This window comes from Phodopus roborovskii, unplaced genomic scaffold (genome assembly GCF_943737965.1).
Source record: "Phodopus roborovskii unplaced genomic scaffold, PHOROB, whole genome shotgun sequence".
Classification (NCBI taxonomy): domain Eukaryota; kingdom Metazoa; phylum Chordata; class Mammalia; order Rodentia; family Cricetidae; genus Phodopus; species Phodopus roborovskii.
This window is the reverse complement of record NW_026126480.1, coordinates 9,569,256-9,584,558: the sequence shown is the minus strand read 5'-3', so window position 1 is coordinate 9,584,558 and position 15,303 is coordinate 9,569,256. Positions and strand designations below refer to the sequence as shown.

General features: G+C 36.3%; 1 protein-coding gene across 1 annotated transcript in view; it reads right to left on the bottom strand.

Moving 5' to 3' along the window:
• Window positions 1-15,303, bottom strand: part of Rsf1 (remodeling and spacing factor 1) — a 109,546-nt gene that overhangs the window by 43,217 nt on the left and 51,026 nt on the right. The window contains exons 3-4 of the mRNA XM_051192269.1: window positions 10,402-10,494; window positions 7,277-7,482 (exon numbers count right to left, since the gene is read on the bottom strand). Of these exons, the coding sequence (XP_051048226.1) occupies window positions 7,277-7,482; window positions 10,402-10,494 (299 nt within the window). The remainder of the gene's footprint in view (window positions 1-7,276; window positions 7,483-10,401; window positions 10,495-15,303) is intronic.

The window sequence follows — 15,303 nt, the reverse complement described above, 5'->3', positions numbered from 1 at the left end:
CATGAGCAAGACCATCATTTAAAGTTTTCTGCATCATTTATCTGCTTTCTATTACCTTCATCATTTATTGACACAGTACATCCTTGTTCCTCTGTTGGACCTCATTCAACACCACAGGTTTTAGACAGTGCAGTACCCAAATGCCCAGCTGCTCTAGCAACTTAAGCTTCTGTGCCATAGAAAAACATAAATACTTCTTTCTCGTATCCCTGTTGTTCATAGACCCAGTATCTGGGAGCTTTAATTTTAGATTCCAAAGCAAAAATTAAAAACAAGTGTGAAAGCCAGGTAGATCTTAGCCTTGTGGGGGACATGCAACTTGTCACCGGTGCATCTGGACTGCACAAATGTTTTCCTTTCTGTGGGTGTTACTGTACTGGACAACGTGAGGAAGAACTCCAAGCTGAAGAGAACTAAGAGGGTGTCTGATCCCTCCTTGAGGATGCTGAATAAACTGTATGCTGAATGCCTGTTTTTGACATCAACTATCACATGAGATCTGAGGTGGAATTTTCCACTTGAAGGACCATGTTGTTAAAAGAAATTGGAGATTTTAGATTATTTTCCATTTCAGATTCCACACACAAACAAGAAATGAAAGACTAAATTATCTTTAGTATATCAAATTAGTCTCACCGAAAAAGAAAGAAAATTGCCACCAGTAGACATCTCTTAGCTATTAAAATGACAACTATCAAGTGTGGGAGTATGTATATAATTTATAGACATAAGCAATACACAGTATATTTTTTTCTTGGGGGGGGGTCTTTTTTGAGACAAGCTTTGTCTGTGTAGTCCTGACTGTCCTGGAACTCAGAAATCTGCCTACCTCTGCTTCCTGTAGTGCTGGGATTAAAGGTGTGTACCACCACCCAGCAGGAGGATAAACTATAACCGTCTAATAGATAATATATAAATTTTATAGAAAAATAAGATTCAACTACTTGTAAATAATTTATTTTTCACAAATATCTTATTTCCTATTCGTTATACCAGTTTGTTCATTGCAAGGATTATGTAAACAGTGTTACTCCTTTCCTTTACTGCATAATTCTATATGTAGCATGCCTCTACCCATGTGTTATTTTCTGGAGTCATGCTGGGTTCTGAGAAGTATATTGTAGGAGTTATTTCCTGAACGTTCTTATTATTGAAAAATATCTATTTAAATTATTTATGCCACTCTAAGCAGCAAAGGAAATTTACCAAAAAACAAAGCAAAACAAAAAAGAGAAAAGGAAAAACTGTATTACAGGCTGGCCTTAGATTTATGATTCTCCTACCTCAGCCTGAGAAATGTTGAGGTTACAGGCTTTTTCACCATACTAGGGTTAAAATAAACTCATTTAGCATTCAATTCAGTTACTTTGACAAAGACATTCACAGTATTAGTAATTCTTCTTGGTGCTGTGAACAATATCTGACAAAAATCAACGTAAAAAATGGTTTAGTTTGAAGGGATGCAGCCCATTATGACTGGGAAAAGATGGTGGTAAGATCAGGGGGCAGTCAGGGCTACCAAACTTCAGGTGCTAGCCCCCATTGACTCACTTTGTCAGGCTAGTTTCCCCATCTCTTAAAGATTCCATAATTTTCCAAAAATAATTAACACTACCTAAAGACCAAGTGTTCAGAATATGCGTGGTTGTGGGATATCCAAACACTAACATACCATCATTAGCAAGATACCACTAGTATCACAAAAATACTCCCTAACGTCCCTTTTTACTGTATCCACCACCAAAGCAAGAAGAAATATAGTGTTTTTGTTATTGAGACAGGGTCTTACTATGCAACCCAAGCTGGCCTAGAACTTATTGCATCAGGTTAGCATGAATCTTAAGATCCTCCTGCCTCAGCTTCCTAAGTACTGAAACTGTGGGTACATGTAACCCACAGTTTTGATTATCATAACCATAGTTTACTAGTCTTATTAATACCCAAACTTAAAACAAATGCAATCAAAAAGTATGTGCTTCTGACTTCTTTCACAAATCACACATCATATGAGATCATTCCTTTTTACTGCTAATAGTAATCCACTGATGAATACTGTTAGGAAGAATGAGGCTATACCAAGTATGGCAGCTGACATAATGGGTTCCAGGCCAGTTTCAAAATACAAAAGCAAACAAAAGAATAAAGATATAATGAAAATGCTTATACAAGCCTTTTTGTCTTTAACGTAAGTACAAAGGAATAAAACTGATGCTATGAGATAACAGTCTATTAACATTTAAAGACATCACCAAACTGTTATTTGAAGTGGCTTCAGTACGATTATTTCTAGCAGGCGAGATGTAAGTTCCAGCTGTTCACTTAATCATTTTAGTGGAGATAAAGTCATGCCTAATTGTGCTTTTTCATTGGGAATTTGCATTTGTTAAAATAAACATTCAACCGTCTACATCAATTTTTTTTTCCCTGTACTAGAGTTAGGAACTGAATACTTTCTATATGTTCCTCTTACTTTAAAGAGGCACCCCATTGAGTCTTGTCTACTTAAGAACTCTATGCTAAAATTCCCTCCTCTCTGATGACCTACTAACACATTTGTCAGTCAATATTTTAAAGTTCTTTTACTTTCATAAAGAAATATACTGGGGATGGACAGATAGGTCAGTGGTTAAGAGCACTGGCTGCTGTCCCAGAGGACCCGGGTTCAATCTCAGCACCCACATGGGAGCTTACAACGGTCTGTAACTCCAGCTCCATGAGTTCTAATACCTTCACAAGGATACACATGCAGACAAACACCAATGTGTATAAAATAAAAATAAATACATTTAAAAATTAAAGAAAGGAAGAAAGAAGATTTTTAAAAAAGATTTATTTAAAAAAAAATTATACTTTGGTAAATAGTATTATGTATCATTTGATAAATTGTAAAAAAAAAAAAGTATTTTATGTGCTTTTATCCTCCTTTCTGAGGTCTAAACTAGTGATGAAACAACTGTAATAAATACTCTTCTGGTTTGATATAAATTGAAACAAGTAGAACATCAACAGGGGCTTTAATAGTTGTGTTGTTGAAATTTGTCACTAGTACTTAATTAAACTACATAAATACCACTTTGGGGAAAAGTTCAAATGCTAACAAACTTTACCTCAATAAAATTTAACAACTTGTACCTGAATTCTCATCAGTATAAAATTATTTTCAATGTGGAATATGTACATGTGTATGTGTTAACTGCTTCTAATGGGTCTCATATATTGATATTAATTCTGCAATAAGCAGAAGTAGACACTGGTATACAATAGTAAATTTTTTAAAAGGTGGGTATGAGGTGTGCATGCATGTCTGAGTCCAATTCCCAGCACCCACATGGCAGCTTACAACTGTCTGTAACTGTAGTTTTATAAATTCTAATGCCCCATTCTGATGTGTAGATGTTCATGCAGACAAAAGCACCCATTTCATAAATAAATAAATCTTGTAAAAAATGTTATTCAAACAAGAGAAAAGTACTCCTTTAAAGAAATTGTTTCAAGTAAACAAGTCTTTTCATTTCCTTAGTAAAAAATAATGTTCTCTAGTTAAGAAAAAAATCTAAGTGTGATCTAAAAAAACAAAAAAGCCAAAATCCTGCTTACACTGCTTGCTTTTCCTTATTACTTGAGTTTCTAAGAAGGTGAATGTCTCTTTTAAAACTCACTTTACATAGGCCAGGTTTAATTAGAAAACACCCTGACAGCATCTGTCAGCCACAAGGCAATCATTTCTCTGTAACATAAAAGTAAATGCTCTTTTTTCTTTGGATCTCAGTTCTGTACCATGATGAATATCTCAGCCCTTTAATCCCATCACAGATTTCCCCCCAAATTAATCCTTTATGTGTTTAAAGAACCATCTCCTTAAGTTATTCTATGTCAACCATTTTCATCTGTCAATTAACAGTCTTCCTATTCAATTAGTGTCCTTCCCATAAGGAGCTGATTTACTAAATATTTTTCTCTTCAAGTATGGGATATTCCAAATATGACCTCATCAGGATCAAGTGATCACATTATTTTGTGGACCAAATATATGTTAATTTTACATATTATGTGAAAAATGCATGTTGTTAGTGTTGGTTAAACTGAAGGCTTCACACATGCTATGCAAGTATCCTCCACTAAGCAACTCATCACCCCACATCCTGAGTTTCTTAGCTTGGTGCCCACTGTACAGGTGTGACTAATAAAGTAAAGGAGTACATGTTCACCAAGGGTTTAAAAATTGGCTTAGTGGACATCAGAGTCTGTGGTGATATCTTTCTTGTACAAATAAAGCCAGTCTGGGGGGGGGGGGGGTCAGAGAATGGAGCTTGCCACTAGCTACCACAGAGGTCTAGAGGTCTGTACAGACAGACAAGAAGTCACAGAGCTGGGCAGAATCAGGATATAAACAGGGACAAACAGGAAATCACTCTCCGCTCTGTTGAGATGCTCAGGAGGTGAGGTGTGCTGTGGATCTCTCAGACAGGCTTTATTTGTGCAAGAAAGGTATCACTACAAGAGTCACTGAACTCAATGGTCCAAAGCATTCCTTCATTTATGTGGTCAGAGTTCCTGAGCACATTGATTAAGAATAACATACATGGGGTCTGGTGGTACCTGCCTTTTAACCTCATCATTGACGATGAGGCAGAGGCAGACAACCTCTGTGAGTTCAAGGCTAGCCAGGAATACATAGTGAGAGCTGGGTCTCCAAAAACAACAGCTATAAAAAGATTCATGAAGGTTAAAAACAACCTGCTACACCTCACTAAACAAATTCCTGTTGTTAACATGAGAAGACCACTCAGGTGTTCTTTATGAGGACTGGCTTTTGAACACTGACCATACACACAACATTTGATGTTGACCAGGAACAGATATTAACACACGAAAAGGGAATTTTTGTGTAGTTTTGTGTTTTGATGTTCTGGTTCTGTTTGATTTTCATCTTATTTATGAGACAAAGTCTCTAGTAGCCTAGGCTGGGTTTAAATTTACTATGTAGCTAAGGATAGCCTGGATTTCTGACCCTCCAGCTTCCACCTAGGGGTACAAGAATGTGCCCCCAGATTTGTTTATGTAAGTGCTGAAGACTCAACTCTAAAGAGACTGGATATCTAAAGAAGCAGTCTAGGAACTGCCACATCCCTAGCAGCTGGTTCTTGCTCTTTGAAGCTGGAAGCAACTAGAAATAAAGCTAGTCATGGCTGAAAAGGGATGAGAAACACTGAGAATTTTAACCGTCTGTTGATAAATACGTCTTAGTGATTGGAATTAGGAAGTTATAAGAAAAGAGAAATTAAAAAGGTGGGAAACAGGGATTTATGACACCACTGTGTGCAGCACAAACCTGAGGACCTGAGTTCAGTCCCTAAAAACTACATAGAAGTCAAAGAAGAGAAACTACTCCCCAAAAGTGTCCTCTGATCCTCACAGGTAAGCTGTGGCACACATGCACTAATAATAAAAGAAATTTAAACCTTTTTAATGTGACATACTCTCTTTAAAAAAAGGGAAGAAAAGAGCAAATGTTTACTGAGCATGCAATATGGTCCTAGTTTAATATTTCATATAGTTCTCATAACAGCTTGTAGGGAAAGTATTATTATCTTAACATAAGCCTGGGAAGATGGTTCAGTGGGGAAAGTACTTGCCAGGAAAAAATAGGACCAGAGTTTTACAGCCAGAATCCACACAAATGTGTAGTGGGTATGGCAACCCAGCTGGAATCTCAGCACTCAGGAAACAGAGATAGGAGATCCCTGAAGCAAGCTGTCAAGCCACACTAGCCATATTGCAGAGTTCTGACTTCAACTGAGAGACCATGCCTCATTGAACAAGGTGGAGAGCAACTGAGGAAGACTACCAACATCAGCCTCCAGCCAATACATTAATGCACTCGGTGTGTTCACACACACACACACAACACACATGCATAGCAATACAAAGAAACATAAGCAGAAATTAAATGAAGCAAAGGAAAGAAAATGTTAAGAGATAAGAAGGAATCTATCTATAGATGGTAAGGAGATAAACCCAGATTCAAATACAAGTATTAGCTAAAATAAGATGTACATGAGAAATTGTTTTAAGTGTATAGAAAACATGAGCAATAATAAACATGGTTATTTTTCTGTGTTATATTTTCCTGTTACAAAGCAGGAAAGAATATGTTTTTGAAGAATACAAAGCTGCTATGGGGAACAGTACCTTGCAGTAAAACATCATGAAGAGAATCCTTCTAAGTGTCTATATTCACAGAGAATAATGAATAAATTTTATTTTAGGAGTTTGTCACTTACCTTTGTTTAGGGACTTAGCTAATCACCTGCTAATAACACCCCATGAATTCTTGTTCATGGACAATGAAAGTTGACATTTACTAATAAAATGAATACTATGAATGGACTAGTAATCATTAATAAAAATATGCTAAAAGCCAGATGGTCATGGTACATGCCTTTAATCCCAGCACTAAGGAGACAGAGGCAGAGGATCTCTGTGAGTCCTAGGCCAGCCTGGTCTACAAAGCTACTTTCAGAAAAGGCTCCAAAGCAATACGGAGAAACACTGTCTCAAAAAAACAAAAACAAAACAAAACAAAAACAAACAAATATGCTAAAAACAAAAACAGGGCAAAAAGCAGGGAAGGATTCATGTCAAAGCAACTATTTATAGCCAGGATTTAGGTGTATATTGAGTTTTCCCTATTTTATCATTCACTAATATTTCCAGAATTATCATATAATATGACTACCAATGAAATACTAATAAATAATGAAATTGCAAGACAAAAATTAAAAAAAACAAAAATTCTCTGCAAAGGTCCAGTATCATTCATCTATTTAAAAAAAAAAAAAAAAACAAAACCCAATTTCAAAGTGTATAATGTCAGTACAAATGAGAAATAAAAAAAGATTAAGAACTGTAACACAAAAGCAGAATGTTATCCAGACCCCCAAGAAAGAAATTTACAGATAAACTGGTTAAACTGAAAAGAGAGAACCAAATAATTCTCTTGTTATATTCTTATCTGAGAATATTTTCTTCCTTGCATATAACTAATACATAAATATTCAGATCATAACATCTTGAGCACAAACTATATATCTTGATATGAATTGAAATGCTTTTTAAATTTATTTGGCAAATATTAACTACCCACTATGGACACTATGCCATAGAAAATTTATCAATTTTCATTAAGAAAAAGAACATTATGGCCTTATAGATCACACTGAAGTAGACAAGAGATCAAAGAAAGCAATATGTAAAGAGATCCCAATAAAGGTACCTGACAATGCATTTCCAAGAAGATCCATCCTGATCATCTTGTTCTTCTATGTACATTCTGACATTGTGGTCTTGATCCAACTGGTACCAGTACATGAGGCCATCTTTGTCTCGCCCAATTGGTTGGAGACGCATAGTATCAGCATCCTCCTCATTAATTATATTCTTGAATTTAAGATTGTCATCAAACTGACACTCACAGAGATACTGAAAAACAGTTATACTGTGGCTTAAAATACTGACCAAACACTTCTCCAATAAATATGATACACTTTCAGGACTGATTAAGGGACAGAGCTGAGAGATCACACAGGTCATTTATTTTGTACTACTCTTTAAATGTATTATGTAGAATCTGCTTAAAATAATCAACATAATAGGAAAATTTGAAGGTAACATTTTAATTTTACATTCATGTAGAGTTTTAACACAATCAATAATACACAAATCAAATTACATTGCTAAAATGGTAAGTTTAAAAGCTCCAATTATATCACTGTATATGAATCTATTTAAATGTTCTTTTAAAAAAAACTATTAATATAACTGACAAATAAAATCATATATATGTGTGTATATATATGATGTAATATACAAACAATGTAGAATGGCTAATTTAAGCATACTTTGTGATGAGAACACTTAAAATCTATGAACAATTTTCAACTATGCAATTACAATCACATTCCAGTATCATCTTCAACCCAACGAATTGAAACTTAGTAAGTTTGCCCCAAATCTCTCCAATCTGACTGCTACCCCACTGACCAGGGCTAGCCACCATTGTACCCCTGACTCTTTAAAGTTCTACATTAAAGTGATAATATGTAATTTCTTTCTGTGCCTGGCTTACTACACTTAATATAATGTCCTCCTGATTCAAAATTTTTAAATTAATTTTTAAAAATTTTCTTTATGTGTATGTGGGGCTACACCTGACACAGCTTGCATGTATAGTTCAGAAGACAACTTGTGGGAATAGGTTCTCGCCTTCCACCATGTGGGTCCCAGGATTGAACTCATGTCTTCAGACTTGAGAGTAGTTGCTTTTACCCCACTGAGCTATGTACCAACAGTTTAAAAAAAAAAAAAAAAAAAGACTACAAAGCAACCCATCATACACATGATGTACATACACATGTATGTACCGTGCATTTCTTATTTAGTAAGGCTCATTGTGATTATATTGTGATTATAGCTGTAGTGCACAAGTGTAGAGAACAAAAATGGGTTTAATGCTGATTTCATTTCCACAGGATTTATAACCAGCAGTAGGAGTGTTGTATCAATTTGTCATCCCATGTAAAGATTTCTTAGCAAATTGTCACACTGTTTGTTTCTTGGTGATATTTTTAAAAATCCTAATTTTTCCTTTCCTCTCAAGGCTGCAGGAGAAGAACGGCTTGAGCCTAAGAGTTTAAAACAAGTTTTTGTAAAATAGTGAGGTTCAGGTTCAAACAAATAAAAAACAAAGACAAATTTGGACCCACTACAACTATAAATGCTAAGTGAACAAGGTACCTCAAAATGTCTGCTATATACCTTATAAACTTTTCATGTGAGCTACAAGAGCAACTAACACCTAACAATAAAATAACAGCTATTCCTTCACCATATCTTATCTCACAGACATGCTGATGTTGTGTATTAATAATCACTTAGCTAGAGGGGTGTGGTGTACACCTTTAATTTCAGCACTCTGGGAGGCAGAGGTAGGCAAATCTGAGTTTGAGGCCAGCCTGGTTTATAGAGTAAGTTCCAGAACAGCCAGGGCTACACAGAGAAACCCTGTCTTAAAACAAACAAAACAATGAACAAAAAACAAAAAAAGAAATGTCTAAAAACCTTGAGGTATTATGTGTAAGGATGCTACTGATAAAGCATTACTCAAAGTAATGAAGACCTGACTCACTTTTTCATATATTAGCTGGTCACTGATTAGTAATTTTAAAAATATAAAGAAACAGAAAAAAAAAAAACCCTCAAACTTGAAAGTAGCCCCATGTTGAGATTGAGAGGACTCATTTTAACTTAATACTTTTTGTTACACGAAGGTTTTATCAACACAATTGCATGCCCTTATCTGGGAAATTGAGAACTTAAAAATGTATTAATTATTTATTATTTTTATTATTATTATTATTTTCTTACCTACCCAGCCTGTGACATATAGTTACTGATGAAGATGACAGCTGAAAAATGATAAAAGTACCAAAACACCTACTTCCCTATTCTATTCGAAAATAATTAAAACTTGATACACTGTAATGGCAATCCTTAAAAGTAGTAAAGACAAGAATTGACTTTTATGTGTGTGCTGTGCATATGCATTTTTTACATGAGTGTGGGAGTTCCCACACATGAAGGCTAGTGGTTAACATGAGGTATGTCATCTTAGATTGTTCTTTTCTTATAGAGACAGGGTCCATCACTGATTCCAGAGCTCAAGGCTTTGCCTGGTGTACCATCCACCCAGCTTGCCTCTCAAGGGTGGGACCATAGGTAGGCTGATACACCATGGGTGTTAAGTGGGTTCTGGAGATCTGAGCTCTGATCTCCATGCTTGTCAGGCAAAGATTTTATCTGCAAAGCATCTCCTCAATCCACAATAGACTTTTTATCACCAAAAAAAAAAAAAAAAAAAAAAAAAAAAAAAAAAAAAAAAAAAAAAAAACAAAACAAAAGAACCTATTGTTCTTCTAATCATAAAATGTCCACCCTATCCCTCCCCCCCCCTTTCTGTTGGGATATAAGAAATAGCCCTGGCTGGCCTCAAATTAAGGATCTTCCTGAATCAGCCTCCCAATTACTGAGATCACGGATGTGCACATCCATACGCAGTTTCCTTTTATTTCAAATTTTGTTACTTTTATTTATTTACTTATTCAGAGGATGCACTTGCATTCTGCAGTGCACATGTGAAGACAGAGGACAACTTTCCAGAGTCGTACTCTCTTTCTGCCATATAGGTGCCAGGGATGCAAACTCAGACTGTCAGATTTGGTAGCAAGTACTTTTACCCACCAAACTATCTTGCTGACCCTTGGTTTTCTTTACTTTGTAATTTAGGAGTCAAAGGAAACTTAAAAAAAAAAAAAAGAAGAAGAATTAATGATCATGCATTACCTTTAAGAGTGCTAGTTTGCACTCTACACTCATTTCAAGATAGCCTTTCTTCTCCATCTCCCATGCCCAGGTACTGTTAAACTCTTGGCATATCTGTAAGAGAAAATGAATAGTTTAATACATGAAAACAATTTTTGTTGACATTTGTTAAACTTTGGATTTGGAATGTCCCCCAACAGCTCAGGTGTTGAAAGCTTATTAGTTTAGTAGGTTGAGGCTATCTATAGAAGTAAATCACTATTTCCTGTGCCCACTTCTACTTCTGGGATTCCATAGGATGAAGAAGATTCCTGCACCACATACACCCACATGATGCTCTGCCTCATAACAGGTCCAGAAACACGTGACCACGCACCAAATTTCTGAAACCAAGAGCCAAAATAAATGTGTCCTTGTTTAGGTCGGTTTTCCTAGCCATATTATCATAGCATCATAAAGTTAAAAAACAATGAACACTGGTTGTCTTCTATGATTATATAGTATTTTTATATAGAGGAAAGTGTTCAGAAATGGCACACCAATCCAATCCCAACCTACAAAGCATGCTGTTTAGAGCCATCAAAAATATTAACAACTTAAGAAAGAATCTCTGGGACTAGAGACAGCTCAGTGCTTAGGAGCACTTAATGCTCTTGCAGAGGACCCCAGTTCAGCTCCCAGCACTCACATGGCATGGTGGCTCACAAACATCTGTAACTCCAGTCCAAAAGGATCTGATGCTGTCTTCTAAATTCAGAGTGTATCAGGCATACACATTGTGCACATACATATATGCAGGCAAAACACTCATACATATGAGAAGCAAATGAATCTAAAAAGCATTAACAATGACTTGGAAAAAAGTCTCTGTTGTTTTCAATTCTGTTCAACAACTTTATGTGTATATTATAGATATAATTGTTCTACATGAGAATAGTTATTTGATAGTCTCTGAAAAGGCAGAATTTCTTTTAAGGCAAGAGTGGCAGCTTTTTCATCTTTATCACTAGAAAGACATTGAAAACCATGTCAAATTCCATAAATATATTTAACAGAACCTTTCTTCAAATCAGTGTCCTCCTGTTTATTATGGGTACAGTAAAAACTCTATGCTAGGCACTTTAAGACTTCAGTAGCAGAATTTACCTTGAATGTTTCAGGATTCTTTTCCTAAATAAGTACTTTAGTCAAATCAGAGCCACACTAACAGATGGAAGAAATGACATAGAAATGTTCCACTCAAAAGACGGTGCAGTATGGGTATGGGGTCATGCCTGAAATCTGCACAGAGGTAGAGTGAGAAGGATCACAAGGTTCAGAAAAGCCTGGATTACAGTGATACCTTGTCTCACACAACAACACAGCTAATGAAGTAAACTCTATTCAACAGATCCTCACAGGAGAATTCTAGTTTTAGATTCCTTTGTAAGAAACTAGGAGAGATTCCTGTGCAAAATTCCAAGGGGTTATGACTTCTCTGACAAAGTGTTTTTTGCTTGTTTGTCTGTTTTTCAGCAATAAAAGGAGACTAAGAATAATAATAATGATCTTTTGTTTGTCTGTTTTGTTTTGTTTTTGAGACAGGGTTTTACTGTGTAGCCCTGGCTGTCCTGTTCCAGGGTGGACCTGAACTCAGAGATCTACCTGCTTCTGCCTCCTAAGGGCTGGGATTAAAGGTGAGTGACAGCACACACACAGCAGTAATACTGATCTTTAGAAGCTGTTAAGTGGATATAAAACATTATGCAATATATCTGCTAGAATTTTTATTGTTATTTTGTTTTCTTTGCAATTCAGGAAACAAATAGCAAAACAAATCCAAAAGCAGTAGAACAAATACAAGATGAGAAATTATTCTGGAGCCAGGGCACTGGCTAAAACAGAGAGAAACACAGAAGCAGGCAACAGAGAAAGCTTCAACAGCCCTCTTAATTCAGGAATAAACTTAGAATGGAAGAATATAAAGTAAACAGTATAACCAAGAACTATTTAGAAAACAGTAAAAGTCTCACAGAAAGGATACATTTTCCAATTGCTGGTATGCCACAAAATTCCCTCTAGTTGACAGCATTGGTCTATATACATATGTGTATGTGTGTATTAATGTAACAAGCAAATAAAAACCTAAGAGGTGCTATTAAAGGAAAACCATAGATGACACAAGGTAGACATGAAATGACTGTTTCAAAAGCTAGAACAGCAACATGAACAGGTGTGTCCAACAAACAAAACTAATGAGTATGGAAAGTCTACAGCAGTCCTAGACTGTCAAGTAGTACAGCTACAGAGCTGTTAGCTTCCCAAATATTAACAATTAGTTACTATATTACTTAGTAACTCTAAGAATTTACATACAAAAATAAAGCATAAAAGAACAATGTTGTTCCCAATAGCTAATAGGTAGAAACAACCCAAATGTCAATAGAAGAACAGAAAAAATACTGGTCTACACAATAGGATTTTAGCTTTAACAAGGAATGTAATACAGGTGGGGATGAGTTCGACTGGATAGAGTGGGAAGGGCTTAGACCTATCCCGGTGCCCACCTCACAAAGAAAAAGAAAGGAAAAAAAGAAAAACAAAGCAACAACAAAAATGAAGAAACTATATACATGGCTGCCTGAATGAATCTGGATACAAGCTAATGTAAGGAACCACACAAAAGGATACCTACAACAAGATTCTCGAGATTCCAAGGTATACAAAACATCTAAAATACTGAAGCTAAAATTCAGAGACAGAAAACAAATGTGATGACTAATGCTGTCAGCTTGACAGAATCTAGATCATCAGGACATAGGTAGGATATGCCTGTGGTAGATTATCTTGGTTATAAAAACTGAGTAGGATGATCTACCCACTGTAGGTGGCAGCATTCTCTAGCAGGCATCCTAGACTAGATAAATGGAGAACTGAGGCTGGAATGCAATCAGAATGTAAACAGCTGATTCACACTCCTGCTACCTTGACTTCTACTGAAGTAGTATGATAAACTACTTCAAAGTGTCATCCACAACAAATCTTTTCTCCTTTAAGCTGCTTGTCAGAGCTTCTTCTCCCCCCCCCCCCCCCCCCCCAGCTACTAAGATACCAGGGGAGAAGGGGGGAAATAGACAAACAGGGAGTAAAACCTAATGTGCATGGCTTTCACTTTTGAGTAGTAAAAGTGTTTTAAAATTAAGACAGGCTGCAAATTCCTTGTAAATATACAAAAACCACAACAAAACCCACAAATTTTGAGACACACAATAGCCTCAGATTCACTATGTACCTAAGGCTGACTCTGAACAACTGATCCTTCTGCCTCTACCTCTCAAGTACTAGGATTACTAGATGTGTGCTACCACATTTGGAAAAAGCATCAACGTTAGGAAATGTAATAGAAAAAAAAAATCTAAATGTTCTCATCCATAGGAAGGAAATGAGGCAAAGAGGTTGTATTTTGCTTAGTAAGTGAGAGATTTAGGCACTACTCTCCTAATCAGCTAGCTGTTAAACATATTTCAGGTACCAACAGAAGTCAGATTCCACCAAGAGATGTGGAAACAGAACTAAGTTTATTTACAAATGTACCCATATTTTTAACCATGCCTTACCGGAACTAAGCTCTGACTGTCTCCACATTTTAAAGACATTGATTGTTCAGGAGGACTGAAGCAAACATGAGAGCACTGATAGTGACACAGCTCACAGTCAGCACAGGGAAGCAAAGATGAATTAAGAGGTGATCTGTGGGGACTGTGGATGTAGCCCAATTGACCAAATGCTTGCATGAAGCTCTAGGTTTACCCTCCAGCACTGCTTAAACCAGGTGTGGTAGTGAATACATGCAATCCTAGCACTGGCGGGGGGTGGGGTGGAGGTGAGAGGTCTGGGAGTTCAACATCATCCTACATAGCCAGTTTTGAGGCCAACCTGGCAAACATGAGAGCTCCTCTTGAGCCAGGCCAAACCAACTAATGACAAAAAAGAAATGGTCACTGTAATAAGAAATCCAACTGATAAATCAATCAATCCATAGTCTACAAATATAAGAACAGAGAACAGAAATAACAATGCAGTCAATGGAAGAAGAGAACCCTAATAAAGGTTTTATTCAAGTAGTGACATTTGTGAGATCAGAATTAGTGACATTTTACCCACCAAGGAACCAGAGTATAGAAAAATGTGTGTGTGTGTGTGTGTGTGTGTGTGTGTGTGTGTGTGTGTGTGTGTGTGTGTGTGTAAAAGACAGACAGACAGACAGACAGACATAGGGAGAGCTCTAAGTGATCTGATGTCCCAATCTATATGGATACCCACACAAAAATGACTTGCAGGCACACAAACTAAAAATAAAGCCACAAAAAGAGAACATTTTCTTCACTGACCCTTAACACTCTTCTTTTACACCCCATTTCACTAATTTCTGTCCTGATTTTGATCACTTTTTTCTGTCTACTGATTGAGAGTTGAACTTACATGGAGGTTTAAAACCATATAGCTTGAGATTCAAATCTTGCCTTTCCCTACCAGCAGGGTGACTTTGTTGAGTCAATCACCTGTTCGACTTGGACTTGCAGGCTCTTCTTCTGTAAAATGGAGGTGTGGGGCAAATAAAAGATAAGGAATGTGCCAATCGCATACTCGATGTGTCATGCCTCCATTACATATATGCAAACCTGAAAAGAATTCTAGAAAGCCATAAGAAGAATCAATTAGAACACAAGCAGGAGTAAAAAGAGGTAGTTTAAAAAGCTATGCTAGTCCTCTTCAAAATGTAGGTAAATATTGTTTTCCAACACTAGCTTCATCATGAGTGTGGCACATGTTTAAGATGTAATATAACTATTAGTTATTGATTCATTTTAATTTCCCGTTTTTAATCTTCTGGGGATTAAGCATATATTTTGCTGAACCACTTCTAATGTTACGTTCTATATC